The sequence below is a fragment of the Pristis pectinata genome, chromosome 29 (assembly GCF_009764475.1).
Source record: "Pristis pectinata isolate sPriPec2 chromosome 29, sPriPec2.1.pri, whole genome shotgun sequence".
NCBI classification, from domain to species: Eukaryota; Metazoa; Chordata; class Chondrichthyes; order Rhinopristiformes; family Pristidae; genus Pristis; species Pristis pectinata.
This window is the reverse complement of record NC_067433.1, coordinates 7935403-7949189: the sequence shown is the minus strand read 5'-3', so window position 1 is coordinate 7949189 and position 13787 is coordinate 7935403. Positions and strand designations below refer to the sequence as shown.

Below are 13787 nucleotides of genomic sequence, written 5' to 3'. Positions count from 1 at the left end.
ATCTACTCTGCACATTGATTGAATATCTGGTTCTTTATGGAAATTAATCTACCAAAGTGTAGTTATCCAAAGCACTTTGTTCATTTCTGGGGGGATATGGGTGTTGCTGGCAAGGCCAGCTTTTGTTGCCTATCCTTAATTGCCCTGGAATTGAGTGGCTTGCTGGTCCATTTCAGAGTCAACTACATGAGATGGGTCTGGAGTCACATGTAGGTCAGACGGGGTATAGACGGCAGACTTCATTCGCCCCCCGCCCTCCACCAAGGACATTGGAGAACTAGATTTTTTTTACAGCAACCTCAACAATTGTGGTAATCATTACTCATGAGGTTTTTATTTAAAATGCAGGCTATATTCAGAATTTAATGTACACATCGTGGTACTTGAGCTTCGGATCCCAGACTCTCCTACTAATGGAAACATCCTCTCCACGTCTACTGTATCCAGGCCTTTCAGTGTTCAGTAGGATTCAATGAGATTCCACACCACCACCACCCCCACCCCCGCCCCCCAATCCTTCTGAACTCCATTGAGTACAGACCCAGAGCCATCAAATGGTCTTCATATGTTAAGGTCCTTTGTCAGAACATCAGTTGGAAATGCAGCCATTCTTTGATTTAGGAAAGGCATACATTCTAGAAAATTTGTTAAGTGGAATTTTGTAATCAATAAGGCTGGGTGAAATGCATTGTGTATATTTCAGTACTCCATATTCCTCTGCAGAGAGAGTGGAGTGCCATTTATTATGGGAAAAAAATAACTTTGTAAATCAAAGGCACATACACCAAAGAATCACTGGTACCTTAGCAAAAATAGAAGGTTTGTAAATCAAGGAATACTTGGCTTTTGTGATGAAGCAATCATTCCGACTTAATTTCTCTTGTTTCTATAGATGTGACTTTGGCAAGTGGGACACCCCAACACCACCTCACACCTTCAATCAAAATAGAACCCCAGGATCACTACATCTCCTACAAACACAGTGGGAATTCCGTCGTGGAGAGTTATACGGTGCTTGGTAACTGCAGACCCTCCAACGCTTATAGTCTGGGCAATGCCTATCCTTATCATTCCTACTATGCAAGGCCAGCCCTGCCTTCCATTAACAATTTTCACCCTCGGTATTCATTTCCCTATGGATATTATGGTTATCCAAGCAACCAGTTATTCCCCCCGTCATTCCTTAACTATGGCAGTAATGATACAAGGCCAGGGAGTTTCTCAGGAAACAGATTTGAGAAGAAGCCCGATGTTCAGGAGCTGTGTGCTTTCAATCTTGCCCTCAGAAATAACAGAATTGATTGCTCTGACCAGGCCACAGAGATGACACCAAAGCAGAACCATCAGGCCATGTTTCAAGGGGGAGCGGGTCTGGTTCCTCAGAGCTCGCTGCCCACAGTGTCCAGTCAGTCCCAGCAAGCATGTCACGTACCTGAGGAAGTCAAAAGAGTTTCGCAAAATGCAAACAGCATCAATCGATACATCAAAAAAGAACCCGAAGACCCTGTTCCCTACTCCCAATCTTGCCACGGGGTTTCCATGAATGTCCATGCCGTAAACAATACCTTTCCTGCTGTACAAATGTCATCTAGCCTAGGTCATCAAGGAAAGTCATGGGATATGTTTAAGCCAAATGGTAGCTTGATGTCAAATGGAACATCTGGACATGAAAAGCCATGGGGCCTGTTCAATTCTACCGATACCAAGTTGGCCAACACAAGTGTTCAAGAAAGATGGACCTCAATAACATCGAACAGGAATGCAAGCGGGTTACCTGTATCGAACATACAAGAAAAGCCATGGAATTTACAAACTGATACCAGGAGCACGCCACCAGTGAAAAGTGGGAACCTGCAGGGAACAATCTGGGATTCGTTCAAAGCAGGTGAAGCCATCACACCCCCTTCCATGTCATCTAATGTTAACCTTAAGGACAAATTATGGGAGCCCGTGAAAATACAGAACAACTTGTCAGTGATATCAAGTTCCGACCTTCCAGACAAAACATGGGATTTGTACAAAAGGAACAGTAGTAAGTCTTCCCCATCCAACATTAACCTGCAGGAGAAAGTGTGGGCGGAAAATGGAACAGTGTTCTCCAGTGCAAGTATGGAAGGGAAGCAGTGGGATCTTTACAAAGTAAATGAGAACAAATCAGTTTTACATAGTTCAGGAATACAGGAACAGCTCTGGGACCCTTACTGTATGAATGAAAACATGGATGACTTGCCTCCTGAAAATGTTAAGGAGGAGGAAGAGGAAGTGTGGTCTGATAGCGAACACAATTTTTTGGATGGGAACATCGGTGGGGTTGCCGTGGCTCCGGCTCATGGTTCTATTTTGATTGAATGTGCCAGAAGAGAGCTTCACGCCACCACCCCATTGAAGAAACCGAACCGGTGTCACCCCACACGGATATCTCTTGTGTTCTACCAGCATAAGAACTTAAATGAGCCAAACCACGGCTTAGCACTCTGGGAAGCGAAGGTGAAAATCCTTGCAGAAAGGGCAAAACAAAGACAGGAAGAAGCGGCGAGGTTAGGTTTGCCCCTGGTAAATTCCAAGCTTCTCGGGAAAAAACGCAAATGGGGCAGTGCACCAACTACGGACATTGAGCACGGCAAGAAAGACTTCTTTCCCACACGCCAGGCTTTGACCATTACCACAAACACTGTTATCACTGTGTCTTCATACGCCTATACCCAGGTAACAGGACCCTACAACCGCTGGATTTGAGATATGTACAACTTTGCGGCCATTTTACCTCACTACGGCAGCTGTTTCTGTTGCTGGATGCGGTGCTTTCCTCTGTTAAATATACTGTAGAGGGAGAAATACACTCAAGTGCAAATCATCTCGAAAGCTGCACTCTGAGCAAAGAATTTTAATTACAATTGAAAAATTTCCTGGTTTTAGTAATCTAATTTATATATCTACATGTTTTTGAACTTATAGCTACCCATCATTACTGAAGGGTAAAAGAAAACTTTCTATGTCAAATTAGAAAAATAGTATTTATTGTACACCTTTTGTTGTATTTGTTGTTCAAAAAATAATCATTTGTTAGAGAAGCAGCTACTTCTTCAGGGCCAAGTTAATTCTGACAGATATCAACATCTCAGCCTGTTGGATTTCATCTGAAACAAAACTAAAAGGAAAAGAAACTGGTGCTTTTTAAAAAAAAAGTTTACAGCACAGAGTTCATTTTTAGTCACAACAGTAAAATTCAACTACACAATCCTTAGCCCAGTGATTTCAATTTGTAAAACCAATACCACTGGCCTGTCTGTTGGTGCTCTAAACCTTATTAGCCTGATGCTTCTGGTCGAAACATCAAGCACATGCACTTAAATGTAAAAAATTCCCATTGTGCCGTTCAGAGGTAGATTATAATGGCGATTAACATCTTGGTGCTCCTCCAGTTCATTGCCTTCCTCTTCTCATTTCATTGAAAAAAGACATTTACAGTATGTCTGCTGTACTCTAGTTAACGCTTAACTTGATAAAGCTGAAGTCATTTTATGATTTAATCATCTAGTTGTGTTTCACTAAGCTTTTGATTTGTAATTACAGTAAAACCTGTAATGACAGCTTTCTGGTTATCTGAGAATGGATTTTCCAGACTACTTTCCTCAAACTCTATTAAAACAAGAAATAATTTTTGCAGTTTTATACCGAAATATACTCAACATCTGAACCCATTGTCAGATGCATTTCTGCGTTGAATGTCGTGCAGTCTGAAATTTCATGAGCTTCAGATGTTTTTGAGTTAATAGCTGAATATGGGTTTTACTGTAATGACAAAGCACCACCAGTCTAGGAGATAGACCTGTTATTATTGTCATTATCATGTCATTGGAACTCCACTCAGGTGCCTCTTTCAGAGTGCTGGAATTCAAGTGACAGTTTTGATTTGATTTTTTGTTCTATCCTTCATTTTTTTTCACATTGGTATAAAAAGAACTGCAGGTTGTGTATTTTACCTGCATTCTATATCCTCCAATTTTAAACTGTAAATATATTAAAAGAAAACATTTTAAAGCACTTTCACCTTGATTTTAAAATGACAACTTGAAGTAGTTTATTTAACAGATAATTATTGGGAGAACTACTGTAAATAGCTGCAGAATTTTTAGCAAAATATTTCTCAATGTTCCTGCATCCTGTTCTTTAACTTCCCCACAACCATGTTTAGAGAATATTAATAAATAATCATCTTGTTAGTGTTGAATTTTACTCATGTACTTACACTGATAAAGCCCAAAAATAACGAGGTTTACTTTTGGGAATCATTGAAATATTTGTTTATGGTCATACACCGTACCTTAACTAGCCTTTGGCTTAAAGTACCAGTTATTTTGCCACATTAAAGCATGCACATGCTGTAAAATTTCATGTATAAATCAGAGTTTCTAGCCTTTTAAAATAGAGGAACATCAGTTGGCATTCACCCAACCTTCTGCATTTCTAAAATAGGAGCTGCAAAAATAAGCTTATGATCCAGACTTAAAATGGTTTTACCTTGAAACAAATAGATGTTTACCCAGTTTCACATTTTTAAATGCATGTTTTGTTTAATCTTCTGAGTTTCTAACATGGAGTATTGAATTACTTGCATGAAAATTGATTTTTGTACAAATGCTTCACATTTTGACCAAATTTCCTCCACTGAGCTTATATGCAGCTTTGAGGAAGTCACTGTACAGTTTAAAAATGGCATTTTAATTTTTGTTTTAATCTAACAGCAGTAAACCCATGCATCTGGTGTAATGTTTCACAGACAAAAGAAAGGACTGCAATTTTTTTTAAAAAAGGACCTGGTCAATGTGTATCTGGTAATGAAAGTAAATCTCACTTTGAAAAAATTGTACCAATAAACTGTCTTGGAAGAAAATATAATGGACAAAGGCATATATAGGTGGTTGATAGTCGGCACAGACTCAGTAGGCCGAAGGGCCTGTTTCTGTGCTGTATCTCTCTATATATTATGTCCTCTGAGCTCCACAAGAGGCATTGTAAATATTCTGATTTTGGTTGGTCTTACTTTAATAAATTCATGTGCCTTTATTGAGTATTTTACACCCAAACATCCAAAATCAATAAAATTTAAGCTTTACCATCTCTCCAAAACAGAGCTCACCTGCAAGTAAAAGACCAGTCTATGATGTCCTTTGGATGTCACCTTCCCCAATCTGACAATCTGAACAAATATTTACAGTACAAACTGACAGTTCCTGGTTTCTCTACCATTTAAGAAATCAGTCGTAAATACGAAACATAGTCATAGATGCCATTGTTAAACTAGAAGAAAACTACCTCAGATCTCAATTTTATTAAAGGATTGAGTATGTTTTCTGAACAGGTTATGGTTTCTCTATTGTACTCCTGAATGCATTAGTCATAAGCATTTACAATATTAAGAAGAGAAATTCTAAAACTTTTCAGGTAATATCAGTGGTACAAGATCAATTAAAGTAACATGCTCATAATATGGAACATTGAAAGATTACAGTTTCAGCTACAGAAGATGAAATACTCCTTTGATGTTAGCTGCTGATTGCATCTCCAAAATATTAGCCTTTTATTTCTGTTTCAGGTGCACACACAATGCACATTGTCTATGTTTCATTTAACTATGTGACTCGGATGAGGAGTGTTTAGGCAGAGCAGAATTTATTTATCCATCTTCTAGGCACACCTCAATCCTGCAGGTAAAACGCTCCTCTCCTACGTAATTTTTCACTTAATAACCTTGAAGTGAACTTTCAAACAATAGCTGAAGTTCAAACACATTGTCCTTGGATGACAGTCCCAAGGTCTATCATTAGAGATACAAAGCTGTTTTGATTCTTTATATTTTTATCACATAAATTTTAAAAAGACTGTCTTGGTAGGGAAAAGGAAAATGTGTATTCAAAGAGTTAACTGAATTGGTATTGCTTTCTTGCACGCCACTTTGCAGCACTATTTCAATATTAATATGGATTCTTCCCTTCACCCCTAACACAGTCTCAGGCCGATCTATAAAAGCTAAGTTTACCAGATTACATTTCCCGAATTACTAAAAGTGTAGTATAATGGCTCGCTTGAGCAACAGGCAATTTTAATTCCTGGAACTAAACCTCAGGAATTGTTTCTGTACATGCAAACAACACTAAAAGGTGCTAAAATAAATTACTAAATGTGAAATACCAGCAATTTGTACTCACTGTAAAAGCCTGACATAACTTGAATTACATGCAGGATAGCTTTTATCACTGTTTCATAACTTAACATGGTTAAAGAGCACCACATGCTACTTGTATTTGCTGGTTACATTTAGAGCAGCATAGTATTTGCTTCCAAATCTCAAATGATCTGAGCAAACCAGTCTGTCTTTGACAAATTTCCCCGATCTAAATATGAATGCCACTGATTTAGGTTCCATGCAAATACAACATTAGTTGTTGCACTAAACAAAATTGAAGGCTGCTCATTAAAATCCACTGTACTGTGAAAATTAAAACTTATTGAGAAAAAAGCCTCAATTTTCCATCAATAGCATTGATACTTAAATCATTAAAATATGTAATAAAGCCAAACTGCTTGTACACTGCTTTTAAATCCTGTCCAGTGATAAACTGCTTGTTAAAATTATGTTAAACACAATTTTGAGAATCGTAAAATAGAAACCAAATTTTATAAACCAAGCAGAATTAACCAAGATAAAATTACCTGCATAATCAATAACATAGGTTTAAGGGGAAAGTTTGTTCAAGAAAATGCCTTGGAAAATCTTGTGCATAAATACACTGCAATTCATCTTTACACCATCTATGCATTGCAGTGGCACAAATAATATTTTGCTCTTTTTCCTTTCCAAAGGGTAAGATATACTCTACAGACATACTTCCACGAAACAACTAAAGACCACCTCTCTAGACCCTTATTTTATATAAGTCCAAGAATGATTTGGATTCAAATTTATGTTAGGTTCCATAAAGGTTAATCAGTCCAAATATTAGGTAAAGGATTCCAAAACTTCAGATCTGTGGATTGTACAAGCAAACTTTTAATGGTGATAGATTGCTGGTGCTAGTGTGGAAAATTCACTAGCCTTTCATTGATTAGATAGTGTGGCATTAATCTTGAGCCTTGGTGCTACTCACTGAGTCATGTACCTCAGCCAAGTCTGGAAACATCTTGAATGTTGTCAATAGACATCCAAAAATAGCTATACACATTCGGACACACAGCAAGCACAAAACCTATTGCATTGTTTAGTCTAGCATGATTCAGTGAAAAGATTTTCAGATAATTATAATCACTTATAATGTGACCTGCTGAAAGGTGCTACAATATTCTTCAATATAGTGCTGTAGCTTAAACTAAGTTGCAGTGTTCAATGTAATGTTCACACAGAGATTAGAAATTTAGGTTCAGAAGTAGACATATTTTCTTTTCAATATTGCAACATAATTTCTCATCGGAAAAGAGAATAAATCTCTTCAACATTTACATTACACCGTCTCAGTTTAGTTTCTTAGTAAGTTTTATTGCACACCTTTTGTAGAGATGTATCTATAGAATGTATGTAAATTCACCCGTGTGGACACTCATAGTACGCACAATTACATACATAGGACTAAAATATTAACACTTAGTTAAATTTGCAATCTCTTGTCTTCAAATGTGACAGCTAAGGGGGAAGTATGTTAAATATATGTCTTTTGGTGCAACCTTCTATGGTAAAATGATTTAAGGCAGCTCAGATTCACAGGGCCTTTCTGGTTTCTTCAATTACAAAAATGATAGCTTTAGTTACCCATTCTGCAGCAACATGTTTGCAATGCTTGTGCTTAAATGTTGGCATAAATTTATGCTTTATCCATGTGGCTTTATTTTGTATATCAGTATTTGTAAATATGAAGTATGTTTTAAACTTCTTCCAAATTGCTTTTATATTTTCTTTTGTTTTTATTTGAGGTGCTATTCAATTTGTCCAGTCAGGTGATCCTGCCCCTTTTTTTAATAAATGCTTGTGTTTTGGTTGTACAGAAATTTGGATTCTGTTTGGTGACTTCCTCGTCCTAAAATCCAGGAAATCTGTGTTTTTTTTCCGACATTCCTTTAGAAATCTATAGCATTAGGGCAATGTTGTAATACAACGCAAATAAGCATGGCTTTCATAAACTATGAATTTAAAGAGAGAATTTTAAAATACCTACATTATAGGGCATGCTTTCTTTGCTTTGATGACTAAATATTATAACTCTTTTTGGCAAGATCTATTTCCTTTAAAAGGAGAAGGATCATGTATACTTCTTGATAGATAGATAGATTCAGAAAAAGTAGAATATTAACTCTGTGGTATTTCCATAGAAACTAAATTTAAAAATTCACGGGTAAAATATTCCATCATCGCTGCATAAGAGCCACTGCTACTTTTGACCTGAGCATTTACAATATTTAGACACTGTAAGAGCAAGTTTCTTGCTTGGAATGACAAAATATGTGGTTGGGAGAGGGATGGATTGCCTTCTTCTTGGAAACTTTCTTCCTCTTCATTTTTATATGACACAATATTGAAGCATGCATTTTGGAAAGGCAGAAATGTTGTAACAACACACACACACACACACACACACACACACACACACACGAGAGATTGATGTATTTTCAGTTTTGTCTGTTGCAGTCCAAGAAATCCAAATGATAATTGATATCGTGGACATCTGGATTTCAACTGAACATAATGTGAATGGCAAAGCAATTTGAGAGAGCAGTATTAAATACCATAAGAAATTCTTTTATGGTGTTTGGAATAGCATTTTAGGATTGGGCCAAGCAATAGTTGATTAACACACAGTCTGGCTCAAACATCAGTTCTTCTGTCTAGAAAAAGCTTTGCACAAATGAGGTAGATTTAAAAATGCTCATTAGGCCTACGAGATTCCAAGCACTTTCTGAGCACATTTTGACCACACGCTGGGATTTGTGGTGTCAAGTGCAAGCAGTGTGAGAGAACAACTTCTGGGCAGACTTCACAACATTTCTTTCTTAACCCTGTTCAGGCTCTGGCTTCATTGCAAATTTTCGGAAAAGCATAAAACCTCTTTGTGATGCTAATGTTGTAAAATGAACACGCCTTTGAACACATTTGTGTTGCTTCTCTTCTTTTGCTGATGTCGGAGTGGTACACATGCAGTTATTCTTCCTTAGAATGCTGACTTTATAATCATAAAGAAAGCATGTTATTTCACAAAGTGCACATAATGGAGGAGGTATATATTCTTTCTCCTTTAGTGAAAAATGCATAAACAAGTCACTCTACTTCAGAGGTTACAGTCTACTATAATGTTACAACAAGGAACTGGTGTATATACTTGTTTTTTTTGGTGGGGGGGGGTGGAGGAATATTGTAAATTCCCAACGGTTTGCCGGTAGTCAAAGACTACTATTGATTATTGTGGCATCAAAATCAGTGAAGATGTTTCAAACCTTTCTGTTGTACACAAAGCTATTAATCATGTGGCTATTGGGTGAATATTGCAAGGATGGCTGTGCAGTGGAAGACTGTGTTGTACACTTTGTATAATATTGTAAATAGAAAATTACTCTTTTTCCTTTTTAGTGATTGGGCTTATATACAGTATCTTTTGTAACTTATCTGTCTACTGGCAAGGTAGAAAAATGTGATCAATAATCTGTAATAATTGTTTTCGATAATGAATGGTTAATAACAATTGGTAACGGAGTCCACATTCCATTTGTTAAAAATTCAGTACTAAAGTATAGCTATACTAAACTTCAATGTAATATGTTATAAAAATAAATATGAAATTGTTTATGTAAACAGCATATTTGCCCAGACGCCCATTTTAGTTCAATTTACAGTTTTTAAAGAGAGGGTCTTCCATTTGTCATTTGAGTTAAAAGATATTAGAATCAAAATTCAAATGTCTGTGAAACATATTTAAATATTTCCCAAACAAAATGAGACAAAGAAGTTGTGAATTGAAAATCATTATGTACTCAACTTTGTGTTGAGTGTAACTGATTAGAAATCCAGTTGAATGAGGTTAACAGTGATTGAGTACATACTGGGGGATAAGTCGTCATTTACTGCAGGGAACAAACATATTTGGCCAGAGTGTGCAATGAGTGAATCGACACCAGAAGTTCACAAACTTACTTTGCTGAGCCTGCCTTCCAGAGATTTGTTTACTGTTCACCAATGTCCAGTTTGGATTCTCCTGGGCCATTTAGCTCCAGACCTCACCACATCTTTGGTCCATACACGGACCTTGCTACCTACAACTAAAGTTCTGCACTTTGTTCTCATTTTGGTTCTGCAACCTGTTTTGTTCCTGATCTTAACAATCAGCCAGATCTTTATCTTCCAGTCACAATAGCTATGTTCATGCCAAAAAAAAACATTCGGAGTGGCAATTTGTCTTCTGCCTGTGTTTTTGGAGTAGGGAGATGTGAAAAATCAACACTGCCAGGCGGATCACATTGCAAGAGTGTGTCATTTCACAAGGACGGGTTCGCCCTGGATAAAACAAAGTCGAATTCATGTACAGGAACTTGTAGTGAATTTAGCCTTGTAACTAAAATTATTCTTAAAATAATACCAAGTAATAATCAAGGTTTTGGAATTAAGCCTAAACTTTAGTTTGACCTGCATGAATTGACAGTCTTCTCAGCAAAAACACTGATATCCAACATTTGGAACCATTTTTCTAGCTTTCCCTCTCAAAACTCTGCTATACACTCACTATGCCTCAGTTAATACCTACTTTTCATAATGCAGATTTGATTTTTTGATTCATACCTATGAAATGGAAGACAACTCTTTAAAACAAGACTACAAATTGGTTATGTTGAGTTTACCTGCAGTTAGCTGTAAATAATTAAAACTTCGAATGCTGCAGTTTAGCTTTATCTAACAACCACTGGCTGTAAATCTTGCAAAATCTAAACAAAATCACTTTGATGTGCTTCGATTTAAAATGTATATTTTAAAAGGTGCAAACTCATTTGGTTTTAATTAAAATATTTTTTTATTTGGTTTGGTGTTCAAAAAAAATCATAATGCTATTCCGTTCCAAACTAATTTAAACAGCTGCCTAAGAATCACAGAATATAGTGTGGCCTAATTTAATTTTTTTTCCATTCTGACATCAGGGATACTTTTAACAGCGATGAAACCATCTCTGCTTATTTTAACATCCATCTTTCAGGGATTTTAGTTTGGGTTTAGATTAGCTCTATCCACGTTGTGAATGTGACAGCTAAACTTGTTTGGTTGCTTTAATTAACAAAAACAAAATGGGAAAAAAACCTTGTAAATTAAGTCAGAGCTGTAGTGGATAATGTTCTAAAAGCCTATTGTCTTTTTTTATTATTTTGTAATGTATTTAAGAAATTGGGGGTGAGAAAAGATGGCTCATGAAAGAATAAAACAATATAGGAAAATATTGTTCCAATTTGTTCTTTTGTGTTCATTTTGACTGTAAAAAAAAGCAATTGTTATACATGTAACAAGTTCCTCAGGCAAGAGGCCGACTTGTAACCCATACTTGAAACTATTTTCTTTGTTAAAAAGTCATCAGTGTCCGCAACTTGAAATAAAGTTTGCAGCTTGAGGAATGAAAAGTAGCATAAAAATCCAGATGGAATAGGATCAGTGTGTATTTTACTGCAGATATTAGTACAGTAAATATTTTGCTGAAAGTTTTATTTTGAGTTGATTTATTTTTTAATTTTTCTTTTATTTTTCCTCAAAGGTCTTACTCAGCAGTCCATAATTGTATCATTAGGCACTGATTAAGGGAGACCAGGATTAATTTTGATTTTATTGCATTGTATTGTACACAGAAAGGTTGTTTGCAAGAACTTCCTTGTAAATGTATTCTTCCTGATCATTTTGAAATATTGTGGGTGTTTTAATAAATTTTATATTTATTTTTTGCACTCAAATCACTGGCTTTTGTTCCCATTTGTGACACACTTAAAATTATATTTCAACATTCTGGCAAAGGCTCAATTATGATTTAACACAACATAGCTTGATGCTAACAGATATACTGTTTGCACTTAAAGTGTAATATTTTACATTTGTGTACTTTTGTTGTAATTATTATTTGATTTGCTAAAAAACAGGCAATTTGACATTTTTACTAATCCTTCATGTGGGTGCTCTGAATATTTCTTGTGTTTTCTTTCCCCCAAACAACTGGAGACATTTTTTGAAGTAATATTTCTCTGATGAGATGAATAATAATTTATTCAATTTACCTGAACAATTTTTGACAAGAGCCATGAGTCATGTTTGTGTCATAAAACAGGGGTGTGTCCTGTGTATAAAAAAACTAATTCAAAAATATAAAATCTTCAAACCACCGAACTTAAACAAGATTTCTAAGCCTGCTGTAGTTGTCTGCATTATTTTCAAGTGACATCAAAAATGGGAGAAATATTTGAAAAAAATGGTGGACCCATGAGCATATAGGGTGTGCAAAGTTGTGGACACACCTTTCATGCAGAAAGAATAAAGCTTCAGAGTGAGTCTGAGACAAGTAACAACTTGCTCAATGGTTTGTCATGAATCTCACCTATTTTTAAAATGTTAGCTTCCTGCTGTTGGACCAACTTAGCCAGATCACTCGAATCTTACAATAGTCCACGAGAGGCAAAACCCAGAAAAGTTTGGAGAGATGAATTGAAAATTAGTTACTTGAGCCCCAATTTGTGTGTATTGCAAGTGCATATTAACCTGCCCAGTCCAGATGCAAATGACTTGAGACTTCTATTACATGTTACATCGTTTCATTCTTGGCACGTGGATGTCACTGGCAAGGCCCTTGAAAAGGTGATGGTAAGCCACCTTTTTGAATCCCTGTGCCCTTTTGGGTGAAGATACCTCCCTGGGGTTGACGTGAAGTGTTCCGGAAATTTTGATGCAATAATAATGAAGGATCAGCAATACATTTCCAAGCCACAATACTGTATGACTTGAGGGCATCTAACAATTCCATATGTCTTGTTCTTCCAGGGTGGTAGAGATCTTAAGTTTGGGAGACGTTGTCAAAGAACCTGTGCTGGTTGGGGCAGTGCATTCAGCTGCTGTGATGCAGAAGGGAGTGACTGCTTAGGACAATGGATTTGACTGCTGTGACCCAGATGACATTGAGTTCCTGGAATGTTGTTGGGTCAGATTGTTCCATCACACTCCTGTTGTTCTTTGTAGATAGTGGAAAGGCTTTGGGGGCAATAGGAAGTGAGTCACTCTCTGAAGACACCCAGCTGATAGCCTGCTGTTGTAGCCACAGTATTTATGTGGTTGGTTGAAAGTGTTATCCGGGTCTGTCCAGAACATGCACGAACTGCTACATTGCCCATTGTGCAAACATCTGTATTTCTACTTCCAACCTTCTGATAGGAGTAATCTTTCCCCCACTTTTGAACCTCAGCACTTTCACCCATTTTGGAACAAGTCTATGATGAGGGCAGGAGCCAAGTGGCCCTGACAAAAGCCAAACTGGGCATCAGTGAGTAGGTTATTGGTAAGTGCTGCTTGACAAAGAGTATTGATGACATCTGCCATTATCTTGCTGAGGCTATCCAGACAATTTTCCTCATAGTTAAGATAGTGGTTAGATTGGACAGGTACATGGATAGGAAAGGTTTAGAGACATGTGGGTCAAACATAGGCTTTAGAGAAGGTGCAGAAGTTGTTCACCAGGATGCTGCCTGGATTGGAATGTATTAGCTGTAAGGTTGGACAAACTTGGATTGTTTTT

The 13787-nt window shown here is 36.8% G+C and overlaps 1 protein-coding gene across 7 annotated transcripts in view; it reads left to right on the top strand.

The window, feature by feature from the left end:
• Window positions 1-11916, top strand: part of LOC127584136 (methylcytosine dioxygenase tet3-like) — a 259452-nt gene extending 247536 nt beyond the window's left edge. For all 7 annotated transcript variants that reach the window (XM_052040712.1, XM_052040715.1, XM_052040716.1 and 4 more), the window contains one exon: window positions 893-11916. In XM_052040712.1, the coding sequence (XP_051896672.1) occupies window positions 893-2736 (1844 nt within the window). In that variant the 3' untranslated portion in view covers window positions 2737-11916. The remainder of the gene's footprint in view (window positions 1-892) is intronic.
• Window positions 11917-13787: the final 1871 nt, after the last annotated feature.